General features: G+C 37.4%; 1 protein-coding gene across 3 annotated transcripts in view; it reads left to right on the top strand.

Annotated features, from left to right (window-relative positions):
- The window catches only part of LPCAT1 (lysophosphatidylcholine acyltransferase 1), a 63,996-nt gene extending 40,102 nt beyond the window's left edge, over positions 1-23,894 (top strand). For all 3 annotated transcript variants that reach the window (XM_010583557.1, XM_010583558.1, XM_010583559.1), the window contains 5 exons: positions 6,104-6,229; positions 13,325-13,478; positions 14,369-14,467; positions 17,759-17,897; positions 23,003-23,894. In XM_010583557.1, coding sequence (XP_010581859.1) covers positions 6,104-6,229; positions 13,325-13,478; positions 14,369-14,467; positions 17,759-17,897; positions 23,003-23,187 — 703 coding nt within the window. In that variant the 3' untranslated portion in view covers positions 23,188-23,894. The remainder of the gene's footprint in view (positions 1-6,103; positions 6,230-13,324; positions 13,479-14,368; positions 14,468-17,758; positions 17,898-23,002) is intronic.
- The last annotated feature ends 249 nt before the right edge of the window (positions 23,895-24,143 follow it).

The following is a 24,143-nucleotide window of genomic DNA, read 5'->3' on the forward strand; positions in this document are numbered from 1 at the left end:
CTCCAATTACACAAACACTTTAAGGCATGGGGTTTTTTTATTTACAGTAGGTGCTCAAATCAATTGATGTGCAGAATGTTAGACATGGAACTTGAAAACATCTGTCTTCCTTATGTTTTCTCTGTCAAGTGCTTGCCAGGATCACTTTCCCCTTGTCGGAGCATGTCATGCTGTTAAAGCAGTAACTCTTATCAGCTTGACATATGAGAATTATGGTTTTGCTTTTGAGAAATGAATCCTTTTTTTCTAGCATGCTGGTGAAGGCCAAAGATATTACAGATAGCCTTCTGTGTCCATTTCACCTTTTGTATCTTCTACATAGTCAAAATGAGATTTTTATTATTTTTCTTGAAGGCTTTGACAGCATCAGAATGTGATGTCTGCCACTGTATGTGATATGGTAATGCTAGTTGCTGAAGAACAGCTTTGAGGATGTGGATTTGCAGTAGCTTACTGGTCTATCTTGTGGCTATTTGTTGTATTTTTCAGTGGCCAGTTAAATCTAACTTTGGAAAAACTGCTGTGCTCTGTGCCTGTGCTGTCTTAAGTTTTATATGTGACTCTGCAGAAGCACTGCTTGGATGCTCAGCACTCAACTTTGAAATTCAAGACTTCTTTTTGTCATTTTTGTACCATCAAAGGCATGAGGATTAGTGTGAGTGGAATTACTGAAGTGCTGGAGTTAACAAGCATCCATTTGTTTAGGTTTCAAGCCATATACAAAAATGGAGATAACTACATCATGCACTCTTTTATTTCTGTGAATGCTGCAAGTGTGGCTATGAGGCAAATATAGTTGCTGAACACGGTTAACTCTGCACAGCTTCTTGCTAAGTTTATTTTCTCAAGGAAGAGATAATATTTTAAAGTTAAGTAAAATTTTGCAACAGTTTGGTTTGAACTAGATTTTTTGAATGCTGATAACACAAAGAGAATCCGCTTCATTTTTCACCCCTTGAAGATTTGTGATGTACAAGCCTACAAGATCTTATCCAGACTGACAATTACAGGACCTATTTTCTTAACACAAGGGATAAGTTCAACTGTTAGCAGTTTCTTTTTTTGTCTAAAAATTAAACCATCATGAGATACTATATTCTTGATGTGACCTCCAGACTCCTATGACTGGCCTTTCATTTGCTTATAGAAGGTCACAAAGTAGGAGTAGTCCAAGGAGAGAAAAGGGGCTATCTACCCTGGCCTTCCAAGACTAAATAGGTGAAACCTCTTCAGCTTGGGAAAGAACGAAAAAGAAAAAGAGGGGGAAAAAAAGTGGAGAGTTGTTTTGAAGGTCAGTAAAGTCATGAGTGTTCTGGAAATGTGTAGTAAGGCAAGTCCTGTTACTCTCTGTAGCAGAAGAGATAGAAAGCACTCAACAGTAGATCAGCTAAAAGTAAAATTAAATACTCTTTAAAACATGTACAAAATTGTGGCTTTCACTACCAGATGCATAAAATGAATCCATCGGAGCTGACATATACTGTAAAAAATTTGTTCCATCAGTGATTCTAAGCCACAGTGGTACAAATAGTCTCTGGTTCAGGAAGTTCCTACACAGAAGACTACCATGTTTTGTATGTCTTTTTCCTAAACATCTGATAGTGAAGTAAAACACCAAATTTGCTATCCTTTTAATGTCTTCAGCACCCTATAAGGATTACAGCCAATTTAAAGTGGTTTTATTGAGTAGCCTGTGGAATATTTTTCTAGATTAGTTCACAGTTCTGCTTATTAACTGTGTAAAACATTTTGAAAATGTTTTTGTTAAAGCATAGATTCAGAGTGTCACAATATTGCCTGTACTATTTTCTCTCACTTTCCATAATATTATAGCAGTCACAGTCTGGTTTATGTTCAGAATTTTGTATGTATAGTGGATTGGTATGCAGAAGATGAGAAAGTTGATAATTTATTTTTATAGTATGACTGCACAAGTGTTAGACATAGGGAGCTGTTTGGTGTGAGAAGTCAGAACATAGCAAGTACAACTGTTGCATGTAGCAGTTTGGGTTTGCAAGAAGGCTTTTGGATTTTTGTTTGGTTTTGTTTTGGGATTTGTTTTGGTTTGGTTTTTTTGAAGTGACTTGCTGATTTTGGAATTTCATGTAATGTGGTATCATGAAAGGTAAATAGCCAGTATTTCAGAGGTGGGAGGGAGGGAGAAAGTTTCAAGGTATGTCAAGCCAAACATGCACATCTGGCCATGTAAAAGTGCTGAACAGTAAAAAGGCCAGGCTCAGGTTAACTGACTGTGAAAGCAGAGGTAGCATGAAGAAAAGAGGGGAAAAAAATGCATCCAAATGAAGATATGGGACAAGCTGTTATATTCCTGGTTTACTAAAAACATTGGGTTGCACTTGCAATTTGCATCTCAAATTGAAATGATCTTTTTTTTTTTTTCCCCTAACAGTTGAAATGAAGTAGAGGAAGATTGCCCTGGAGATGAGTTGGGATAGTTTGGTAACTGGTTCTGTAGAAAATCCTGTCAGTTGCAGCTGTACCCAGGCTTTACAGTGAACTCTAGTATGCCAGTATTGTAGTATTCTAAGAAACTGAAAAATTCACAAGTCTTAGCACAAATAATGAGCTTTATATGTTCCCCAGCCTCAGTTTTTTCATAATTCTGAGCTGAAATCGAGGTCCTTTTGTGTTAAACTGCTAGGTCTACAGAGCTTGTGATTTACTTTCTGAACTCAAGAGCCCCTTGAACTCTAATTTATCTGGCCTTGTTTGATCCTATGACTGAACGTCACTGTAAGCAAAAGTTGTTTCTTCCCCTTCTTTACTTCTCATATTTGTAATTCCGAAAGTCTGGATGTATATACAAACACACTGTTTCAGTTCATTTTGCTTTTTTTGGAAGTCCAGAGGCTGGAAAATTGCCAACAGGTGAGCAAGAGAAGATGCTTTTACCCTTCTCAATCCTGTTTTGTGTTTGTGTTGACACTGCGCATACCTGCAGGCATTAATTGTAGTGGGAATTTTTCCTGTACTAATAGCACTGTAAGTCTGGCCCAAATTCCGCTCCTTCTGTAAGGGGTGCACGCAGCTATAAAAAGATGCAGGTTTTATTTTCCCCTTATGGTTTGGCTGAATCTGAGATGATGCCTACTTTTGTTTGGAATTTGTTCTGTATCACACGTTTGGGTTTGGTTGGTGGTTGTTTTTTTTAATTCCTCTCTGGCTAGGCTCCTTCAGCATGTTTGGGGACCATTATTTAGGAGAAGTTATTTATATCTGGCATTGGCTCTGGGATGGCAGTCAGTCAGGCTTCTATCCTCCCCCCAGGCTGAGTGGCCTGATCTTAGTCATCTTTCTTTTGATGTGTTTGAAAAGCTGCTAGCTTTTAGTTTTAACAAGTTACTGCTTCTTGCTTTGGCTTGCCACCTTATGGTTATGTTTTAACTTGTCTGTCTTCTCTCTTTTCCCTGAGAGAATGGGTTGGTTTTTTTTTTTAAAAAAAACCAGTCTTTTTGTTCTAATTGCCACCTTTAATCAGTTGCTGAGTCATACTGGATTTTTTTTTTGTCCTTTCAGAATCTTATTAAATAAGTGTCTTGTCACTTCTCCTGATTCCCTAATATGGTGTGTTGTTTTGTACCACAAATGAATGCTTTACCCTTTCAGTTTAACTTATTTTTAACTAGCTTCCCCTTTACTGTATAGTTGCGCTACGCTTCAGCTGATTGCCCATAAGTTCCTGTATTTCTGTTGTGTGCTATACCTACTGTTGCCTGAAGATCTCTTGAAATTTGGTGTAATGTGCCTAGCTGGACAAGATCTTTGGTTATTACCACATTCTTTTATATAAGCTGCTCTGGATAGTAGTGCTTTATAGTGTGTCCTTGCTGCTCTAGGAGTTCAGCTATTTCACTACAGTTGGCGGGGAAGTTTATAAGGATGATCTAGTGCGCATGCAGTACAGAAGAAGGGAACAGGCAGTAATCTAAACTGGCAGGATAGGCTCTCCTTCTTTCCTCCACCCCTTTTTCTTCTTCCAAGGAAAATTGATTTTGTATTGTATAATACTACACTGTATTAAATACCATCTAATACAAGTATTGACAAGACCTGTAATACCTGATCTCTAAGTCAGGTGGAACTTGGAAATAGATTTAAATGCCCTCAGCATGGGGGAGTTCTTCATCTGGATTTTACACAACATTTATTACTACATTAACCATAAGTCTATGGGATGAAATATGGTGTCACAAGGACCTCTTGTCTATTCCATTAAGGTGGTTTACTTATTTGCAAATACTATTAGGACATTCTTCACAGGAGGAGTAGGGTGATGAAACAGGAACAGATCAAGAAGTGAAAAATTTGGAGGAACTGAATTTAATCGCTTAGGATCACCCATATGAGGCAATCTAGCCTTCAACAGTCTGCAGGATTTTAGGATGTCTTTTCTATGTACCTGTATCTTTTTGGTTTAGTTGGCTTTTTCTTTTTGTTCCTTCCTGTTGTTCTTCTTCCAAGGAGGAGGCTATTCATCCAAAATCACTACCGTCTATGTCCTTGTTTTATTCATAAGTAGCTAATAAATAATACCTGATTTTTTAACATATTTGGTACTTTTGAGCTTGAAAATCTATTAGTGAGGTGTTTTTTCTGAATATTTGACTTGCTCAACCTTAGAGAGGAGAGAAACCCTGATCAGTAGCTTTAATGTTAAGCGCATGTCTTACTAATGTATTAGAATTCCTGAAGTTTGACAGTTAATTGGTGGATGAAAGAGAACTGGCTTGTGTTATTTACATTGGCGTTCAAAGGCCTTGCAATGAGATTCTAGGGAAGAGGCTACTTAACAGAAATTAAGTTGTTACTGCATGAGAGGTAACTGCCATTACAGATCAAACTGTCTATAATAAGGTATAGAATTGAATGTAGAGTTTTCATCAAAGCCAAAATGACTGTGGCATGCCTCGGGGTTTTGTATCAATCTTGCCATTACTGTGTATTAACTTCACAGATGAAAAAGGTGGTTAATAGTAAGGTAGAAAAACCTGTAGATGAAAAGAATGAAGGTAAGTGAAGAAAAAAATTTTGTGAAGACTTCATCAAACTAGAAAAAGCTGCACAAAGGAGATAGTGTTCCGTACTGATATACGTAAAATCAAGTATAATGGAAAACATGGCAGATGAGTAACTTGTATGGAGCAGTGTTTGCTTTCTAAATTGCGTCTTATGGTTGTACACTGAATTCTTAAAGGCCTCTTCCAAAGCAAAGTGTCTTTCTCTCAACTGTGGCATAGCAAATGCAGTGCAACTACAGTATCAGGATTTCCTTGAAGTATCTTTTGGTGCTGCTATTACTACAGAGCATCAAGTGAGAAGTATAGCAAAAATGAGTACTTAATTGTTTGGCATATGAAAACTTGGGAGTATTGTTTCTTCTACCTTTCTTACAGCTGTGCTGGTTTTGGCTGGGATAGAGTTAATTTCCTTCATAGTAGCTAGTATGGGGCTATGCTTTGTATTTGTGCTGAAAAGTGTTGATAATACAGGGATGTTTTCATTATTGCTGAGCAGTGCTTACACAGAGTCAAGGCCTTAAAAATAACTTGTGTTTGCTTGGAGTCTAACTCTACTTTCTTTTATACTCATGTTCTAGCCATTCTTTGTAGAGAAATGTTGCCTGTTGTATAATTTTAATTACTTGAAGGTAATAGTTGTTCTGCTCAGGTGATTATTGATTTATTAACATGTTAGTGTAATAATAATAATATAAATATTTAACATTATTAATAAATATGTATTTTTGTTCTAGATTAATTATTGTTAAACCCTTGTTATTCACTTCTATGAAAATATCACAGAATTTGAAAGTCTATGCACTGCCTAATTTTTCCCTTGTGTTCTTTTATATTTTCATATACATGTAAAGTCAAAATAGATGCTCTGCAATGGGTCAAGTACCATATTTCATTTCACATTTGTATGTGAACTTTCTTTTATGGGCTCTTCCTTATTATGGACTCTTATTGTTATTCAGAATAGAGAGCATAATTACAGGATTACTTGTTATAAAAAAAAAGTTATGATTCTGCATAGTTTTATTAGATTATCTTGCTTACTGTGTTTCTTTGGTTTATTCAAGGGCATTGGGAGTTTCAGTGACAGACTACACATTTGAAGACTGTCAGCTAGCTTTGGCTGAAGGACAACTTCGTCTGCCTTCAGACACGTGTCTTTTAGAATTTGCAAAGCTTGTGAGAAGCCTTGGGTGAGCATATACAATATTTATATGTAAGGTGCATCTTTATTATATAACTATGTTGATATTGTTTTCCCTTCACATAACAATACTGGATTTACGAATATATACGGAACATTGTCATATTACAATTGGGAAACACTGATATCAAGTTAAACCAATACTGTTATCCACTCTCAAGCAGCACCTCTAGATCGTAACGAGTAGAGTAGGTTGTAAAATGCATATTTTCACAGTCTGACAAGTGACCAGAGTGTGTCTGAAATGTTCATTCCTGAACAAAACTAGAAGACACCTCCTGAAGAGATTCAGGAATACTGTGGGATTCCAAATATTTGATACAGTTAAGAGTCAATTGCCCTTTCCTGTGACACCGATGAAGGGAGAACAGTGCTGCCATAGCAGTCTTGTGACTGGATTAATGTTATAACAGTGAGGGCAGAGGGGTCACCCTTTCCCAAGAAGCACAAAGAAGTGGTTGATCTTTTGAGTACATTACTGTTAGATGGACTTTCTAACGAAACCGTAGCTTAGTATATGCAGTGTGGCTCCTCTCTTCTCATAGTGTCAGTTCCCTCTGGCTTTACCTTTCAGAAAAGCTTCAGCAAAGAGTGAAAAAATTCACATAGACCGAATAGTAGAACTTGTTGCTGCTGTTTTCCAATTTTTCTCCTGCTTTTCCTCTCATCCTATTCAACAACCAGAAACTAAATTTAGAGCCTCATCCTATTAACTGCTTTAATATACAAACACCCTTTTCCATTTTTTGTCTCCTCACCTGAAAGTACAGGGCATAGTTTCATGTTTCCATTCTGTAATTTATTTCCTTTCACTAATTTTCCCTTCATCTCCCAGCTTGTGTACACAAATGAAAAAAAGAAGAGAAAGATCTATTGGAGAATAAGGAATGTAGGACAGCATACATTATGCATTCGGATGACAAGCATATATTAATTCATTGTCGGGATCTCCATCTGAAAAGACTTCCAGTAGGATAGGAGAGACTTCTAAGGGGAAGCAAACATTCTTGCTTTGTTCCAAAGGCTCTGAATTTACAGTACTAAGAAAAATGAACAAACAAACAAAAAAAACCACCCCAAAAAAACCAGCCACATCTCTTATTATGCAGTTGATAATCCCGGGATTCAGCTTAATCCTCTTGTTAAATTGTCTGGCTTCTGTCTGCTCAATTTAAAGCTGTTCTTTCAAATTATGTTTTTCTGGGTTTTTGTTTTGGCCTCTAAAACAATTATGTGCATTTGTGAGTGAGGTTCCCCACAACCCAAAAGTTCTCTTTCTGTTTTGAGCAATTGTACATTGGTGAAATATTATCCTGTCTTGATTGGATATGTGCCAGTAAGAAGGCTATTACAATGGTATTCTTCTGGCACAATTGGATGAAGATTGTAATATGACTTCATCTCTAATGCATGTTTGATGACGATGCAGTCATTTTGCTGTTTATTCAAAGGTTTTGAGGCCAGGGAGGCATTAAGATCATCCAGTCACATCCCTAAATAACTGGAACAGTAGACTTTACCCAATGGATTTTGCATCTAGTCTTAATACTTATTTTTGAGCAATAGCATACCTTCAAGGTAACATCCAGTTTTAAATGCAAGATTTTTATAGTAAGGCAAATCCAGACTTGGTTTTGGTTTAGATTCTTTGAAATCAAGTGATACCTCAATTTGCTACACTGGAGAGTTATTTCTGTTCATGTTACATATCTACAGGATTCATTAACATTGTCTGTAAAACTTGCTTAGTCTGTGCTCAGCTGGATGGGATCCAATCCAGAAGTCATGCAGCCACAGCAGTGAGTTCTCATGCTTCATCTAATGAAGAGCTTGGGCTCTTAACACAGCTATACAGCTGCCAGGTCACAGCTGGCTGAAACTCAGCTGCCTCATACTGACCCCTGTGGCAAAATGATTGCTGTATCAATGAGATCAATTGATGACAGTCTCATCTTCTCAAATTCTGCATTCATTAGTTGTCAAGCAGTTATGCTTCTGTTGAGCCTGATAATCTATGTCTGACCAATGAGCTGATTACTAAGCTATATGCAATCTTTATTGTAGCTTTCATACATTGTAAATCCTTGGCTTCATTTGATGACTTATTCCACAATTAATTACCCCACTGCTTAAAATGGTTCTCTATTTGTACTTTGAATCTATTACCATGTTCTAGACATTGAAGCTTGTTTGGATTTTATGCTTTATTGAAGACCTCTTTGGATATCTTCTCCTTCAGAAAGTGTTAATACAGTATAAATAAGTTTCATCTCCATCTTTTTATGAGATACTTTTTATGAGCTGCTTTAGGGTAGTTGCCTGCAAGGAAATCCTTAAGTCCCGATTTGAATTGTTTTGTTCCTATTGTCTGAAACTTCTTTTCATTCTAATTTTTGCATTCACTTGGCCCCTGGACTAGAAGGACCTTCTAGCCTTAATTGTTGTTCCCCTTTCTTATGGAACCATGGCTTTTAGGCCATCAGTAGCTCCTTAGAGAATTCTTAGTTTTCAGTCAAGTGATTTTCTAATTTTCTGGGTTTGTAATTATTCTCAGTTTTAATTCTTTTATTTTCTGAATATTAGAGATATCTCTTCTCTCTTTACCAAAAAAAAAAAAAAAAGCCAAATGTAGCACATACTGCAATCCAAAGTAGACTTTTTTTTTTGTGACTGTGTTCTGCTTGCTATTAGATGATGCTTATAAAGTCAGGTCTTGATGTAACCTGAAGTTTTGCTCAAGTAATTGTAGTCGTTTAGGCCTTTTGCATCTCTTTGAGAGAGGGGGGAAGTATTGATAGCCTCGTCAAACTTCTAGCCAGATTAAGATCTTTTTGCTTATCCTGTGCTTGATTTTTTTTTCTTTTTTTAAATTGATCTCTTCTCATTTCTCTTGCTTTCTGTCTACCTGTCAATTTGTTAACATTGAGTACTCTACAACCACATTATTTACTTAATTGCTTCCTGGTTGTTTTTTCCCCAAATCTTTTACCTTTAAAACCCGAAGTATGATTTGGAACATCTAGCAAAGGTGGATGTGTCTCACATCCTTCTGTTTTAGTCACTGTTTTCTACTTCCTGATTTTCCCTATTCATTCGACAAGTCTTTGGCAAATACTATTTAAAAACTAAGATTTTTCATCTATTTTTTCTAATTTTTTTTTTTTTTTTAGGCTAGGCAGCACTGATACTTGTACAAGATAGCACATTTTCTCTTCCAGTATGGTAGTTGGTTTCCACTTTGTGCATCAAAAAGCAATAAGTATAGAAAGTACAGCAAGAACATAATATGGTATCATGGTGAATGTGCATTTTATTATTGGTATATGTGTGGCACAAGACCCTTTGGTTTGGCAGGTTCTTGATCTGGTGTATGGATTTAGTACACAGACTCTGAGGTTCTTTGTACTTTTCACTGAAGACAGTATGGCTTTGTTGATTATGGCTACTTGTAAAAGGTATGGTTTGCACCAAATCATCTTTTTCAGGTCAGATTTTGGAAAAATCCCCTGTTCTTGCCTTCTAGATTTCTTAGCTTTCTCAGTAGGATTACTCTTAGTCAGTAACTTTGATCTTTAACAATGGGAAGCAATTTATTTTGGAATTCTTTTTGAATCCTTAACCATCTCCTTTGCTTTCCTGAGCCTGAGTATTATTTTGTCTTGTACCCGTGTGATGAGTACTAGTGATGTCTGCCTTGGAAGAATGTTCTACAACCTTAGCAAGCCTGCAAGGTTTACCTCCTTACACATTCCCTGGCCCTGGTGAAATTTAATGTTAGTAAACCTGCTCGTGTTGAATCAATTCTGCTGTCTCTTAAAAGCCATAGTATTTTGGTAAGAATGACCTGAATTAAACGGCAGTTCCATTTTGACCACTATTGTCCAATATTATCTCATCCAGTTGGCCACAAGGATCCTACTAGGCAATGCCTCTATTGGCTCGTAAGATCTGCAAGAAGATAATTACCTCATAGGCCTGGTGCCTGCCTATTCTTGCTCAACAGCCTTGACCATCCAGACTACAATGTAAACTTCTGCTGTCCATGTGTGCCTGAAACGGTGGTCCAGACTGTAGGTAGAGCTTTGCATCCCCAGAGTAATAACCCCTCACAGCTAACTAACAGTGCCATGACTTTAGAGTGTTCAGAGATCATCTATAACAAGAAAGAACCTCTGGAGGATGTTGTCCGTCTGCATTCATGACAAAAGCAATACAGTCCATTGCAGGAGGTGATCATGGATTAGGCTCAACACAGCAAATACCAACCATGATAACCCCTGCCTCATTGATCAAGGCAGGGTGTGCCAAAGTATTTGGAAGGTCGGTTTTGCAGCTGTTCAGCATCCTTTCTCCATTATGACACGAAGTTGCACAGAAGTACATCAGCAGACATAAAACAATGTATTGCGCTTTTCTGGCTTAGGGCATGTTTCTCTGAGCTTGCAGTTTGCAGTAGCTAGCTACAAGATCAAGCTGTTCTTAAGCAACTTCCAGCTCTGTGAGACACTAGAAGTTTTTTGGCAGGTTCCCAGCATGCAAGAAAGGAGTTTGTTTTCAAATAGTCAAATACAGCTAAAACTAGCTTTAAGGAGGTAAGACATCTCACTTGCTAAAAATAGTGGCAATTATACTGAAAATATCCTACTTTCAGGGATCTGGTTTTCCTTGTGAAGTCTGCTGTGAAGGATTTAATGTTCAAAGCTGTTGATCTTGAAAAATGCCCTTTCCATCTTCAGGGACTCTGGAATGACTTTTTGTTCTCTTTAGTGCGCAGTGGCCTAAAAAATGAAGCAAAACACCACAATAGCAAATAATGTTATGCATCATAAAACCTAGATCCTGCATGGAAGCCATTATGCAAACAAGCATGATTTCATGAGCAAAGACATCCACTGTTGGCTTTCTAGCTTTTATAGCCTCCATTGGGATAAAAGTAACAATTTTAAAGGATTTGAGACATTCAAACCATTTCATATTGGTTCAAAACCTATTGTGGGGATTTGGAACACTTGACTTCAAAAGACTTCTGCATAGTAGGTCATGGTCATCCACAGATCAATTACTTTCTGAAAAGGCTAGACAAGCGGAAGCAATTAAGTTTGCCTCGCTGATCCACATACTCATTTTGCAATTGGCTCACATCTCTTCCTATATTTATAAAACCCAAACCACAAGATGTCTGCAAGATTTGTGGTAAGCCATGCTACTTTCCGTACAAGGTTTTGCCTTAAAATTTTTAGCTTTTTGGACTTAACTAACTGGTGAAGAGGAGATCTCACAAGTCTTGAATACTACTCACCAAACAAGTACTCGCTCAGTTCTAAAAGGTGAATTTTGAGTCAATTCATTGCAAATCAAATCTCTGATTTAGAGACAGATGTTAGACTGCATGTTCTGTGTCAGTGGTGCCTTATCTCAAGGGAGGATTCGGATGCCAGCTGTCCTTCATCCTACAGTTAAAATCCATATCAGCTACTACAGTGGGAATGTGTTATCTGTGGACACTTCTTATATGTAATCCTGCTTGTGAGAAGTTGAGTTCTGTGTGCATCTCAAATCTTCCTTGGATTTCTTTGTCATTGTTCCTGCTACTTTTCTGCTTGATCATGGAAAACGAATGCTTGCAGAGGAGAGTTTGCTGCTCTTTTTATACTGTCTAGGACCAAAACTTAACATAGGTGCTTTAATGCCAGGATGGAGAATATATGAATGTTCTGCAGGGCCCATGGGTCTCTGGAAAAATTCTTGCATGTTCAGGTCTTGCAATTCAGAAATACAGGGCTTGGCATTGTTTAGTACTAAACACTGTTTAGTACTCACTGTTTTGGTGAGTCAGTTTAGGTAATGGCAGACAGCATAGTAGTTGTGGTTTTGCTTAAAAGCAGTGATGTTTAGGAAGGGTCATTTCAGCAAGCAGTCAAGGTCTGGAGCTGACATATTAGATAATCTTCCTTTCAGAAATGCTCTTATCATTTTTTCAGAAGCTCCTGAGAATGCTGATATTAAATATTTTATTCATTCTTGTCACTGAAAGGAAGCTGCAGAGGAGTTCCAGCTGCAGTCTGGGAACAATTCTGGTGTGAACTTGAGTTCTGTAAACAGCTGCTTTTCCTTGTCTGCAGCAGCAAACAGCAAAACAGACAACTGCAGAAGAATATTGTAGAAGACTTTATCAGCTTCTTTTGTCTTCAGACTGGAAAGTTTGGATGCCCATGTTACTCTAGATCAGTTCAGAGGAAACCTGCTGATCACAATTTTGTTGATGTTGTAATAGGGAGGGAATTTACTTTTCCCCACATACCTGCAGCAGCATTTATTATATTCATAGTAAGACTTATTTTCACAAAACCAGGAAGCTTAACTTAGGAAAAAAAAACCCAAAAAATAACAAAACCGAAAAACCCACGCAGTAGATACCTGCATAAATATAAAGCTGTTCATTCATCAGTCAAAATCTGGTTTTGCAGTTGGAAGGACTGAGGGAATTTCTGTAGCTGTATTAACTCCTGTAACTTTGTTTGAGTCACCTCGTAATGGTGTCCAACTCTGGACTGAATGTGAAAAACGAGGACTGACAAACAGGATTAACAGTATAATCACTATTATGTAATCCCTGATTTCTTTTAGGCAAGATGCATTAGGTCTTTCCTGTTCAGTGACATTAGTAAATTTGGAATCGTAATTGGTTTATGTTACTGTCCTACAATACAGCCATATTCGGGTGACCTAAATCCCACCTAGTTCTCCATGCCTGGTATTTCTTATTAGCTAGTTCTAGACTGTGTTTCTTGTTCATGTTGAACTGCTTACACATACAGCTTATAATCAAGGTAGAATAAAGGACACAAGTTTATGACCACGGTTCCTATGCCCTTGCAGTAATTTCTAATACAGTTCAAGAACTAATGGGAGCCTTAAAATTACAGGAATATGTTATTTTATTTTAAAGTTGCTTAGTAATTCTGATTCCAGATTTTGCAATGTTTTACACCATTATCATCCATTGCTTCATTTGCTATATTGAATTTTGTATTGTTAAAACTGGGTATGTTTTTTAAATGTGCAAAAATAATATGCTTTCTAGCCTGAAGCCAGAAACACTTGAAGATGATCTTGATAAATATGCTGCAAGTGCCATGAAAATGAAAAAAGAAAAGGTTGATCTTAAAGAATTTTCAGCATACTTGGAATTTCCAGTTTCTCACACATTAGAAAGTATGTTTGCGCTGTTTGATGAGGTAAGAAATAACATCACGTTTAAAAATTGTACTACTTCTCGTAAACTCTGCTTTAGCCTAAGTTTGTTCCAGTTGAGGTCTGATTTGGGCCTAAGTGCTTTTGAGTACTTCACCATAGTATTTGCCTACTGCATTTCCCTTTCAGCAAGGTAAGAGCACCTATCATCAACTAAATAAAGCATTCATTCAGGTAGAAGTTAAAAGGAGTATCAGTTGGACAAAACTGATTTTCTTTCTAGATGCAAAATATGAAGAGGAAGAAAGATGGGTTCAGGCTAAAGCTCTGCTGTGGCTTGTTGCAACTGAATGCAATGCCTATTAGCTGGTATTTCACTTACCTTGTAAATAAATTTCTTGTTCTTCTAGGATGCCTGAAACCTGAAGGACCTAGGAACTTGGCAGATGGGCCAGTTTTTCATTCCTCTGGCAATTAGTCAGGATGGGGCAATGACTATTATCTTTGTGTGGATGAGGTGCTGTTTGGACCAGGTGGTGGATATGTCCAGTGTTCTCTCTTAGACCAAAGAGCAGATGTCATGTAGTCAGGGCTTAAATTAGGCTACCTTGCTCTCTAGTTCTGACTTCAATTTCAACACAGTAAGTCAGATGGTTTAACGTAAAAATCTTAAATATGCAAGTGACGGGTCACAGCAGCAGCACTGTCTTCCAAGAATCTTTGAATTATGACTTCTGAGCAAAACTCTGAGAAGGGCTGCAGAGCTTTGATGACCCAGGTTCTTGCCCTGAATTAATTTCATTTCAGTGAGACTTTTTTTGTAGTGGCATATGTACTGATCTTTCTGAATATTCTCCATCTTTAGCCACTGTTAGTTATTTATGAAAGTTCTCAGACAAATTGCAGTATTTTGAGGTGAGGTTTTCCTTTACAGAATGAAGACGGTATAATTGACATACGGGAATTTGTCATTGCTCTGTCAGTTGTCTGTAAGCCATCCAAAACTCTGGAAACAATTCAGTTGGCATTTCAGGTAAGCAGCATTTTCTTCCTCTATGTAGTTTACTTTTTTTTTTTAAGAAATTATTAATACTGCCATTAGACTTAAAAGAAGCTTGTTTGACATGCCCTTTTAATACTTAATTGCATTTTAAAATAACATTAATGGAAAGTTAGATTAAGAGGTCATTTCAGAGGGAATGCACTGCAAGTTTAAGTCATGTAAAAATATGAAGTTTGCAGTTTGAAATTTTTCTCTGTGGAACTCTGGTAGAATCTTTTTCAGCACATTGAATCTCAAACCTGAAGCCCTTTGATTCTTCTAAACTAAAGGCTAATGAGTTGTGCTTACTACTTTTTTAATGTTTCAATCAAATCTTATTTTTCAAGTTAATAAAATATTTAAAAACTTTTCCTACATGTTAATAGAGATTAATCTTTTAAGCCCCTTTTGCCTTCTTGACAAGATTTTCTTCCCTCTTAGTTCTTACCGTGTTTCTGTGTTGGTCCTGCAGTCTCAGCCCAGACTTTATGCTTCCCAGAAGTGCTCCTGATCTTATTCTAGCCTCAGTGGTTTGTTGCAGCATCAGCATAGATAGTTATTAATGCAGACTTTTTGGGAATTTGACAGCAGCAATACTTAATGTTTACTATTCTGGTGGGTTTGTCTGACACCTTGGTTTATTACTCTTTAATTAATTTCTTTAATACTGCTATTTCAACATGCAAACTGCTGCATCCTGCATCATCTTTCCCCTTTGCCTGAAACTCACATGGTCTTTAGTGTTACTGAAACTGAAGAGTGCTAACTCTTGATGCTGTCATCACTGGTGAATGCATGGAGTTGAGAACATTGATTTGCATGGTACTACATGGTAGCCTTATTTTCTGAGTAGTTATTTTTTAGGTTCTTCAGCATACCTGTATTACTCTCTTAACTATGTTTTGCTAAAGAAATGAGGCTCCTGTGAATGTTTAGTGTTCACTTCTATCATTCTTACCCTTTGGCCAGTATCAAACAAATTTGACAAAGGAGGAAGGAACAAAAATATTTAGTTACTACAAATATTGGGGGAAATATGCCTCTAATAGCTGCTGTTACTGCTACTTCTGAGGGAAAAGCGGAAAGGTCTCTGCCCTTACTTATTCCATTTGATCTATGTAATGTCATAGAGAAACGGTCAGGTGCTGTTTGGTCAGCTCTGTGTCTTCATACTAAAATGAACAAGCTTGAAGTAGACCTGAAGGTGGCTTTTGGGAAGTATTTCAATGAAATTTAGCTGTTTGATGCATAATGTGCAATATACTTTTACCATTTTAGAGGAAGAAAATCTCAGATAGGCAATTACTTTCTTTTTGGAAGCACCTAACTTTAAGTTAATAGAACTGTTTCTTTAAAAAATTGTTTTCTTCACTGTCTGCTCTATTGTTCAACTCATAATACGTAATTTTGAGTTTTCTGGTTAATTGCAAAATATAAAGTTAACTGTAGAACTGGAGAGAAGTACTATGCATGTATGAAGAAGGGGAAGCACTCAGCAAGGGGAAGCAGGTAGTGCTCATTTTTTCCTGCTAGTGATGATTGGAAGGGTTAAGAAAAGTCTCGAGCTGAGGAAATTTTGCTCACAGTATTCTAGAAAAAAGGGAAAAAGAACTTTTTTTTCAATATCCTTTCTTCCTCCTCCTTTCCAGGGTTTGTGCACAGTCAGATATTCACACAGTTTACTGGGAGCCACTGAAGGATCTAGCCAGTTCATGAATGTGTGACTTTGAACAGTTGCTGTCCTCTGCCATGTGCTACTTTTTGCAAAACACCCTGTCATTTGTTTTCAGGGATAAAGTGCAACATTTCATATAGCTGAACAAGTTTTCAAAGTGGAAGTGTTTAGTATATGGTTGAAGAACTTGAGAAATAGGAGTTACTGAGCCACTAGAGTTCTAAAGCAGTGGACAATTAAAAGGGAAGGGGTGGATTATGGCAATAAAGCCCAAGAGCAGCACTCCAGTCTAAGTGCTACGCATCCTCCATTCCTAATTGTTAGGGAAACAAAAGGGTGTTGTAAATCTTGCCAATATGATGCTTGTGAGCCTTACCATCAAGTATCACCTTCTGACTACTTATCTGTGAAAATATAGCAGGTTTTATTAAACAAGTGTCTTGTCCTTGCCCCTACTGCTTGTGAAACTGTGTGCAAGTTAGGTGCTAGGGAGGAAAAGGCAAGATTCCCAATTTTAGCATAAATGTTGTCTTCCATGGTACTTCAGGTTTTTTATTCCACTGACTTTTTTTTATCCCATTGAAGTGTGCGGTCTTGTGACAGCAACTTCTGCTTGTGTGAAAAATACATCCGTATGCCAGTTTTGTTCAATCTCATCAGTTCCCACCTTCTCGATGTAGAGAAACTAAATGGAAGTTTCTAAAATAGCATTTTTCACATGGTTCAATGTTTGCAGTGTTGTCATGCTTGAAAATGAGACAAGGATGTTTCAAAAACGCTTCTGTCTCAATTTCCATTGCACAGGCAAATTGAGTTATTTTAGAAAGTTAAATGAAGTTGTATTTGTTACAGATGTTTTGAAATACTCAGGTCCTTTTTTCGGGGAAAACACTGTACTTATACAAAGATAGAATGAGACTATGAACAATTACCTTTAGTTGTCAGTCTCCTGTCAGTAGTAAAGCTAACTCTTTCTGTGAGGAAACTCTGCTCCAGGACTTAAGAATATGCAAATTATTATTTTCTAGAATTTTGAATAAGTATTTGTTGAAAATTATAGGCCCATCACTTTATGGGGTAGGATTCTCCTCATTAATATAATGCCATGTAGATGTAGGCATTTTATGCAAACTGGCTGTTGAATCAGGTGGATGTTGGTCAAAGGAATCTCAAGGTTTACATCTGACCAACTAGAAATGGTATCTGCTTTAGGCTGATCTAATATATCTCCTGATTCCAGACTCTCTTGGAGTTTGGACACACAGCTCAATAGACTAAAAATTATTCTCAGTTACATATCTACAAAACATGCTATTGTTAAATAGTCTTGTCTCTGAATATCACTGAAATGCCAGTGTTTAGGCATGTAAACATAGGGGGTTTTCTGACTTCAGAAACTTTACTTTCTAAGCGTACACAGGTGAACTAATAATCAATGCTGTCTTTTACCCAGAATAATCAGAAATCCTTAGTAGATCACATCAATCTGAGAGCAACTAGAATTTCCAATATCAAATTTTAATTTTGCATAACTTGTTAGTGTGGTGCTGTTTATAGGAGTTAGCATTCAGCTTTGCAATTATTTATCTTGCTGTCTTGATTCATAGCTGTACCAGTCAGAAAATGGAACTATAACAGAAGAGGATTTAGCTCATATTCTGAAGACTGCCATGGGTGTGTCACAGATTAATGTTACGCATCTTTTTAGAGCTGTAGATGAAGAAGAAAAAGGAAAGATTACATATGGTAAGTATTTTAAGTGGATCTGAACTGTCAAAGTTGTATAAACTCATGTTGATATACAAACTGGTTATATTTTTATTAAACTTAACCATTTTTCGTTGACTTGTTGACTTTAACAGTGATAAAAGCACTGCAGACAAAGTGAATTTACATTTTAAAAAAATATTTGGGTTTCACCTTTAATATCAAATGTCAGGTTTACATGTTTTCAGATGTTTTCCCCTCTACATTAAGTCAGGCAATTACCTAGATTAGCTCTTTCAGCATATTCTGTGTGTCAGTATGTTTTTTAAGAAAGCTATCTTAGTTCTGTCCTGTTGCTTTGTCTCTTGTATCTGTTCCCCAATGTTTCTGCCCTCCCAGAATATAGGGGGATGTAAGATTTTCTGCTCCCATAATAATTTCTCAGCCTGTTTCAAAATAAGTCACGAGTGTGTCTGCGGGGGAAATGAGGGGGTATTAACCAGGCTGCTCAATATATAGTCTGTAATGCAGGCGATATGGAGGCGAGAAAGTTGCATTTGAAAAACTGAGAGATCTGGGTGAATAGATTATGCTGGGAACCAAAGTACTTGTGTGTTACTTCAGATTCTTCATCTTTTATGCAGTAAGGTTCTAAATTTAGTTGTATCATTTAAGTATTAACCAAGTTGTTGATAGCCAACATATCACGTATCTCCAGTAGAAGTGCTTATTACATGCCCTGTTCCAGTGGTTTTCCTTGAGGATAATCAGTATGTTTTTCAGTTGTAAAAATCTTACAAATTAAGACATCAGTGTTAGTAAATCACAATTTCTACACTAGTAATTCCTATGTTTCAATCATACAATATGTATGTAAAGCTTCAACTACAGAACTATTTTAGAGTTATTGGAATGAGTATCATTGCCATTGTGCTCCCCTTTTTTCCTGACTGCTATGTCTTGCCTCCTTGATTCCTGCTGTACTAACTTTCCTTTCTGCACCTCTCATCTGTCACGTCCCCAGCATTTCCATGTCCATCCGACGCTATTGCCTTTTTCCTGCCTTTGTTGCTCCTTGTCTCCCAACTCATTTGGGCGGTGACTCAACTTTTCTCCCTCCCTGCCCTGCCCCATCACCAGCTTCAAAAATACCAGCTCAGAAATTTAAGCTGGTAAGCCTAGCAGAACTCTAATTTTGGCATACTTCATTGTTTGAGAATAGGTAAATTTGAAAAGGTGTACAAGTGAACTCAGACCAGTTCATGTGAGTTGCCAAAGAACTCATATTTTAATATCCATCTTCAATAGTACTTAGTTGCATTTACATTTGCCCTTTTCCCCTGAGTGGTCATGGTATATTCCCATCACAAGAAAATCTGGACCACTGAGCCACAGCAGTGGCCACTGAAGTGCTTAGCTCTCATTTTCCCTATTTTATTTCCTGTAGTCAAGACTAGTCTTTTGTGAGGCTACAGAAAGTAGGATGGTGTTTACATAATTTCTTTGAAACTTTGCTTGGATCTTTTTCTGAGATAAGTGCTCGTTTTTATATTATAAACATTGCGCTGAGATTTTAACATATCTGAAAGCTTAATAGTAAGAATGAATGTCCAATTTATTGCGGTAGAGAATTAGAAGTTGAAAATAAACTTCTGGTATTGCATTTCTGTCTTGAAAGTTCTTGCTGTAAATATTCAATCTCTTGCCTTTCCTGGAATGTGTACAACTTTCCACATACTCAATTCGTTGCGCTTAAAATACTGAGAAGGGAGGGGTGGAAAACTTGCAGACTATGCTGTTTCTGAAGACATTGTCCAGACAGGTTCTGAGAAATGAAAACTTTGTATATGGTGGAAGAGTACTGACATTACTTTGGATACGCACAGCAGAGGGGTCTGCTCACAAGCTCCTTCTTATATCCCAGAGAAAAAGCTCAGGTTGCAGGTAAACAGAATAACCAAAAGCAAAATTAAGATTGTGTAACTAGATTGATAATCTTGGATGTGACTGGTTAGAAGTCTGGATTTTTGTTGCATGTTTGAAAGTACACTAGTTGGCAAAGATCTGTGTCAGTTCTCTTAAGCAGCATGCTGTTGGCTTAACTGTTTAGATGCACCTTGATTCCAAAGCTCATCCTTTCACTGTAATCTAGAGAGAGGCAAGATTTCTCAATCTTAAGACATGATTCTGGAGAATTTGATTAGGTTCTGTAGGTGGGCATCACAAATTCTAGGAAACTCTCCACCTGCTCTTGATAGACAAATGATGACTGTGAGTGTTCTGAAGACTGCCTTGCTTGCTCGTAACAAGAAGAAGGGGGGAATTAGCAGTATTGTGAATATCTGTATGGATGAATGCTCAGAGAAGGAGGAATTATTTGTTCTTTAAAATGCAGTACCCTTACCTGTGTTAACCACAGGATTATCCTATTAGGTTCCTGTACACTAAAGTAATTATGTAGTTGAGGGGGAACAAAAACTAGAGGAGGTTCATGAACACAGAGCTTCCATCAGGAGCATCAAGTAGCAGGAGGGTATTGCAAAGGCAGGAGAAAAACCTCTTGCAGTTCTTGTAGTACATATGCATACTTAATACAAAAATATAGACAGGAGTCTTAGAGAACTCCACTTTGGATTCTTCCCTTCTTCTTGTCTCTTTCTTCTTAGTAGGGATAGGAAGCAAAATTACTTTTTTCCTAAGTAAATGCCTAAGGTGATCTTTTCTTCCAGTCTGCTTCACAGCTTCTTTAAGCTTGAGCTCCAGGATGAGACATGTGATTAGAAGTAATGCTGGAATAGCTCAATTCTTCCTACATCACCTTGTTTCACATTTCTGATGAATGAGGCAAATGGGATCCCAAGCACTTTTCCTTGGGCTCTGCTGTCTACAACTTTGAAAAATATTCCTTAATATCTTCAGGACTTGTTTCTACAATACCCAAAATGTCTACTTACTGAGGTCTATCAGCAACATCATCCTGTTCAATTCATCCTTCCTGGAATCTGAGGTTTTTCATTTGGATCCAGTACTGATAAAACATTGAGGAATGGATCCTGACAGAGTTGTCAGGATGCCAGTTTGGATATAGACGATCATGCTTGTGTGAACAACTGCTTCAAGGGATTTTCTGAATTTATTTTCTGAAAGGATACAGCAGCTTTTTGAAGAATTACTTAGAATGGCATCTACAGTGAATATTCTAGTCTTTCCCATGCAAAAAGGATTATGCTTAATGAGACTGTAAGAGCATCTTTGGTACTGTTGGTTGAAATTTTTATATTTATCTTACCTTAGTTGGGCTAACTATCAGAATGACCTTTCCCAAAAAAGGCTATTTTTTCATGGTCTTCAATATGGTGCATATACATGTATTGTTACAAAAAGGAGTAGGTCCTTGGGATGGGCTTAAAGTGGCCATGTGAGGAGGGGAAAAAAAAAAAAAGGAATGCTTTCATGTTCCTGCTGCAGGCTAGACCCAGTTAAGGCTGATAGCTGATTGCTCTTTCCTTGTTAGCTGCAGAAAAATAATATACTCATTGGATTCACTGAATGTGCGTAACTGTTTTGATTCTGATGAATGAGTTTGCACTCAAGTGTTTCTAATATATTATTGCGACTACTACCACTGTTAAATATTTTAAATATAAAAAAGTTCTACGTTTCCTTCTTGAGAAAGGTCAGATGCATCCCATTCTTTGCTATGAGATTATTTTTTTAAAAAGTTGAACTTGCATTAAATATTATCAAAAGAGAAATTTTTGCTGTATGCCCTTTCAAACATTTAAGATATCCCCCCCCACCCCATGAAGACTTTATCATTTACATGATCAATCAGCCCATTGTACTTACATAGATGGTAGTGTTGGTTTTCATGGCCTAAACATCATCAGCTTTTGTTGAAGTTACAGGGTCCAAAATACTTCAGATCCATATAAACTGTAGATAAAGGATATCCACTTTTTTGTTTGCGGAAGGATGAAGTTACATTTATTGCATTCTCCCCACCTATCCCTTTGCAACAGTTCAGAGGCAGGGTCGACCTACAACTTCAGTGCCCCTGTGAGCCAAATGACATTCCCTTGCTCTTTGCAATACTGAGAAAAACATGCCGTCTCTAGCGGAGAAGGAGAGCTGTGGTAGTTCCCTTCTTCCACACCAGCCCAGTTGTACTAGGAGGAGCTGGGCTTTACTCCTCTGAAAGGCTACTTCAGCTGTCATCTGCGCTGCACTCCAGGGAACTCGCAGCATCGTTTGACCATGAACTCTTCTGGGATAACACAGTGAATTGAGTGGGCTGTGTGTGATACACTGTAGGTGACCGAGTTAGTGATAATGTTCACATCCAGCTTCTTCCAGTGTCAGTTTACATTACAAGAATAGCTTCTTATGACTTGGATCCTGTGCAGTATCTTGTGTTCAAATCGTGTCTGAATAAATAGTCATATGAGCAAATTGTGACAGGGCTTCGATGCCTGATTTTCAACACAAGATGTAACTTCTTGATGTTAAGGATTCCCCGCTCCCCCAAGAACTGATCTTGTTCTTTTTATTGTCTTATTAGTATCCAACATTAAAATCAGTTTTTCATAATGTGTTACAAATTAGTTATCTTCTCACAATATTATTCCCTAAAATATTAGGAGTTTTGAAATGCTGAAATCTTGAAAGTGGAAGGCAGCAGTGATAGCCTGCTGTTAGGTTGAAGAGAATTATGCGTGCAAAGCATTAAAGGGCATGTTTGCAAAAGACTTCCCAGATTTTAAGAAATGACTGCTTTTGCGGTTCATTGTTCCTCAGCTGGAGGGCTTCTGCCCTTCCCCCAGTGAAGTGAGATGCTGTGTCAGGGCATGTGGTGCTTCTCATGCATTTTAATACAAATCTGAGCCTGTTTACCCCTTCACCATACAAGCTAAGCTCTGGTCTGAAGTGTTTTAAGAGGGCTTAGGTAACTCTTTGTGGCATCTTGGTTCTGGGCATGTGGTAAACTTCTGCTGAGAAGCTAAAACAAGCTATGGGGATAGCATTATGTTAACTGCTTCTATTTTTCTCCAAAGTGATCATGTGATTATCTATGTGTAAGTACTCAAATTTAGCGTCCTTCTGTTTCAAAGAGCTGATTCTGTGTAACAACGATTTTTTTTTAGATGACTTCTACAGATTTGCTGAATTGCACCCACACTTTGCAGAAGACTATCTCTATGCTGATCAGATGGGAGCTGAGAGTGGCTTGGAGACTTCATCTCTTTCTGCTCCTAATGGTATCTGTACTGACTTCAGCCCTGAAAACGCTGAAGATAAAAACAAGCCCCTGCAGAAGAAACTGAATTAACACTACAACTGTTACCTTCCTCTCCTGGTGAGAGGATTGTCTTTTCTTGGGATTTTCATAAGTCACTCCAACTATACAGCAAATACCAGTTTTGTGTGTGAAAGTTCTTCTACCTTAATACTGTTCTTTGAATCGTATGTGCTATATTTAACAACATGTTCCAGGTTACTTTGGGGAAGGTGTTTTTATTTTTTTCAAAAAGGTCTTTGAAAGGCAAAAATGTGAATGTGCTTCATTATTAATGTTCATATTTAAAAGGAAGCGGCACACTTATTTATATTCCATTGGCTAGTTTCATGTACAAAGTGTCGCACAAACTGTGCATGTATAAAGAAACTGTAGCTACTATGGTGTTAAGTGCACTTTGGTGATTAGTGTTTTCCCTAGTTATGGGGATGTTTATTTGGGGCCAAACTTTGCTGTCCATATTTGCATAGTCGGTCCTGTTGGTTTCAGTGGGATTATTCTCTCGAGCAAGGCAAGCATATTTTGGCCCTTTGTTTTGGTTTCAGTGAACATTTTGGAAACAATTAATGCAAAAACTTGCTAAGGATTACTTTTTATTTTTATTGTTGAATGACAAAATTGTTTCTCTTTCAGTCTATTCCATGGTAGAATGAAAAGGAAAGGCTTTTTATCCCTCACCCCAACACTTTTCTACTGTAATCTTCTGGATGCAATTAAACGTGAATTTTTTTCCAAACTGACATGCCACATACTGTTTGCAAATACATGACAAAACTGTTTGTGCTTTTCTCTTACAATCATTTCAAATCATGTTCACCCACTTAAATGGGAGACGTTTACACAATTGTACTTAGGCTAGATTTATCAGGAATCACAGGTTTCTTTTGTAGCAAGCCTGTATATACAGATAATTTAGCATGGAACACATTATGAGAACTTTGTTGTATCAGCACAAGTTTGAAAAGGTTGCAGTTTCTGCAGAGGCCAAG

This window comes from Haliaeetus leucocephalus, unplaced genomic scaffold (genome assembly GCF_000737465.1).
Source record: "Haliaeetus leucocephalus isolate CR32 unplaced genomic scaffold, Haliaeetus_leucocephalus-4.0 Scaffold915, whole genome shotgun sequence".
In the NCBI taxonomy this organism is placed as follows: domain Eukaryota; kingdom Metazoa; phylum Chordata; class Aves; order Accipitriformes; family Accipitridae; genus Haliaeetus; species Haliaeetus leucocephalus.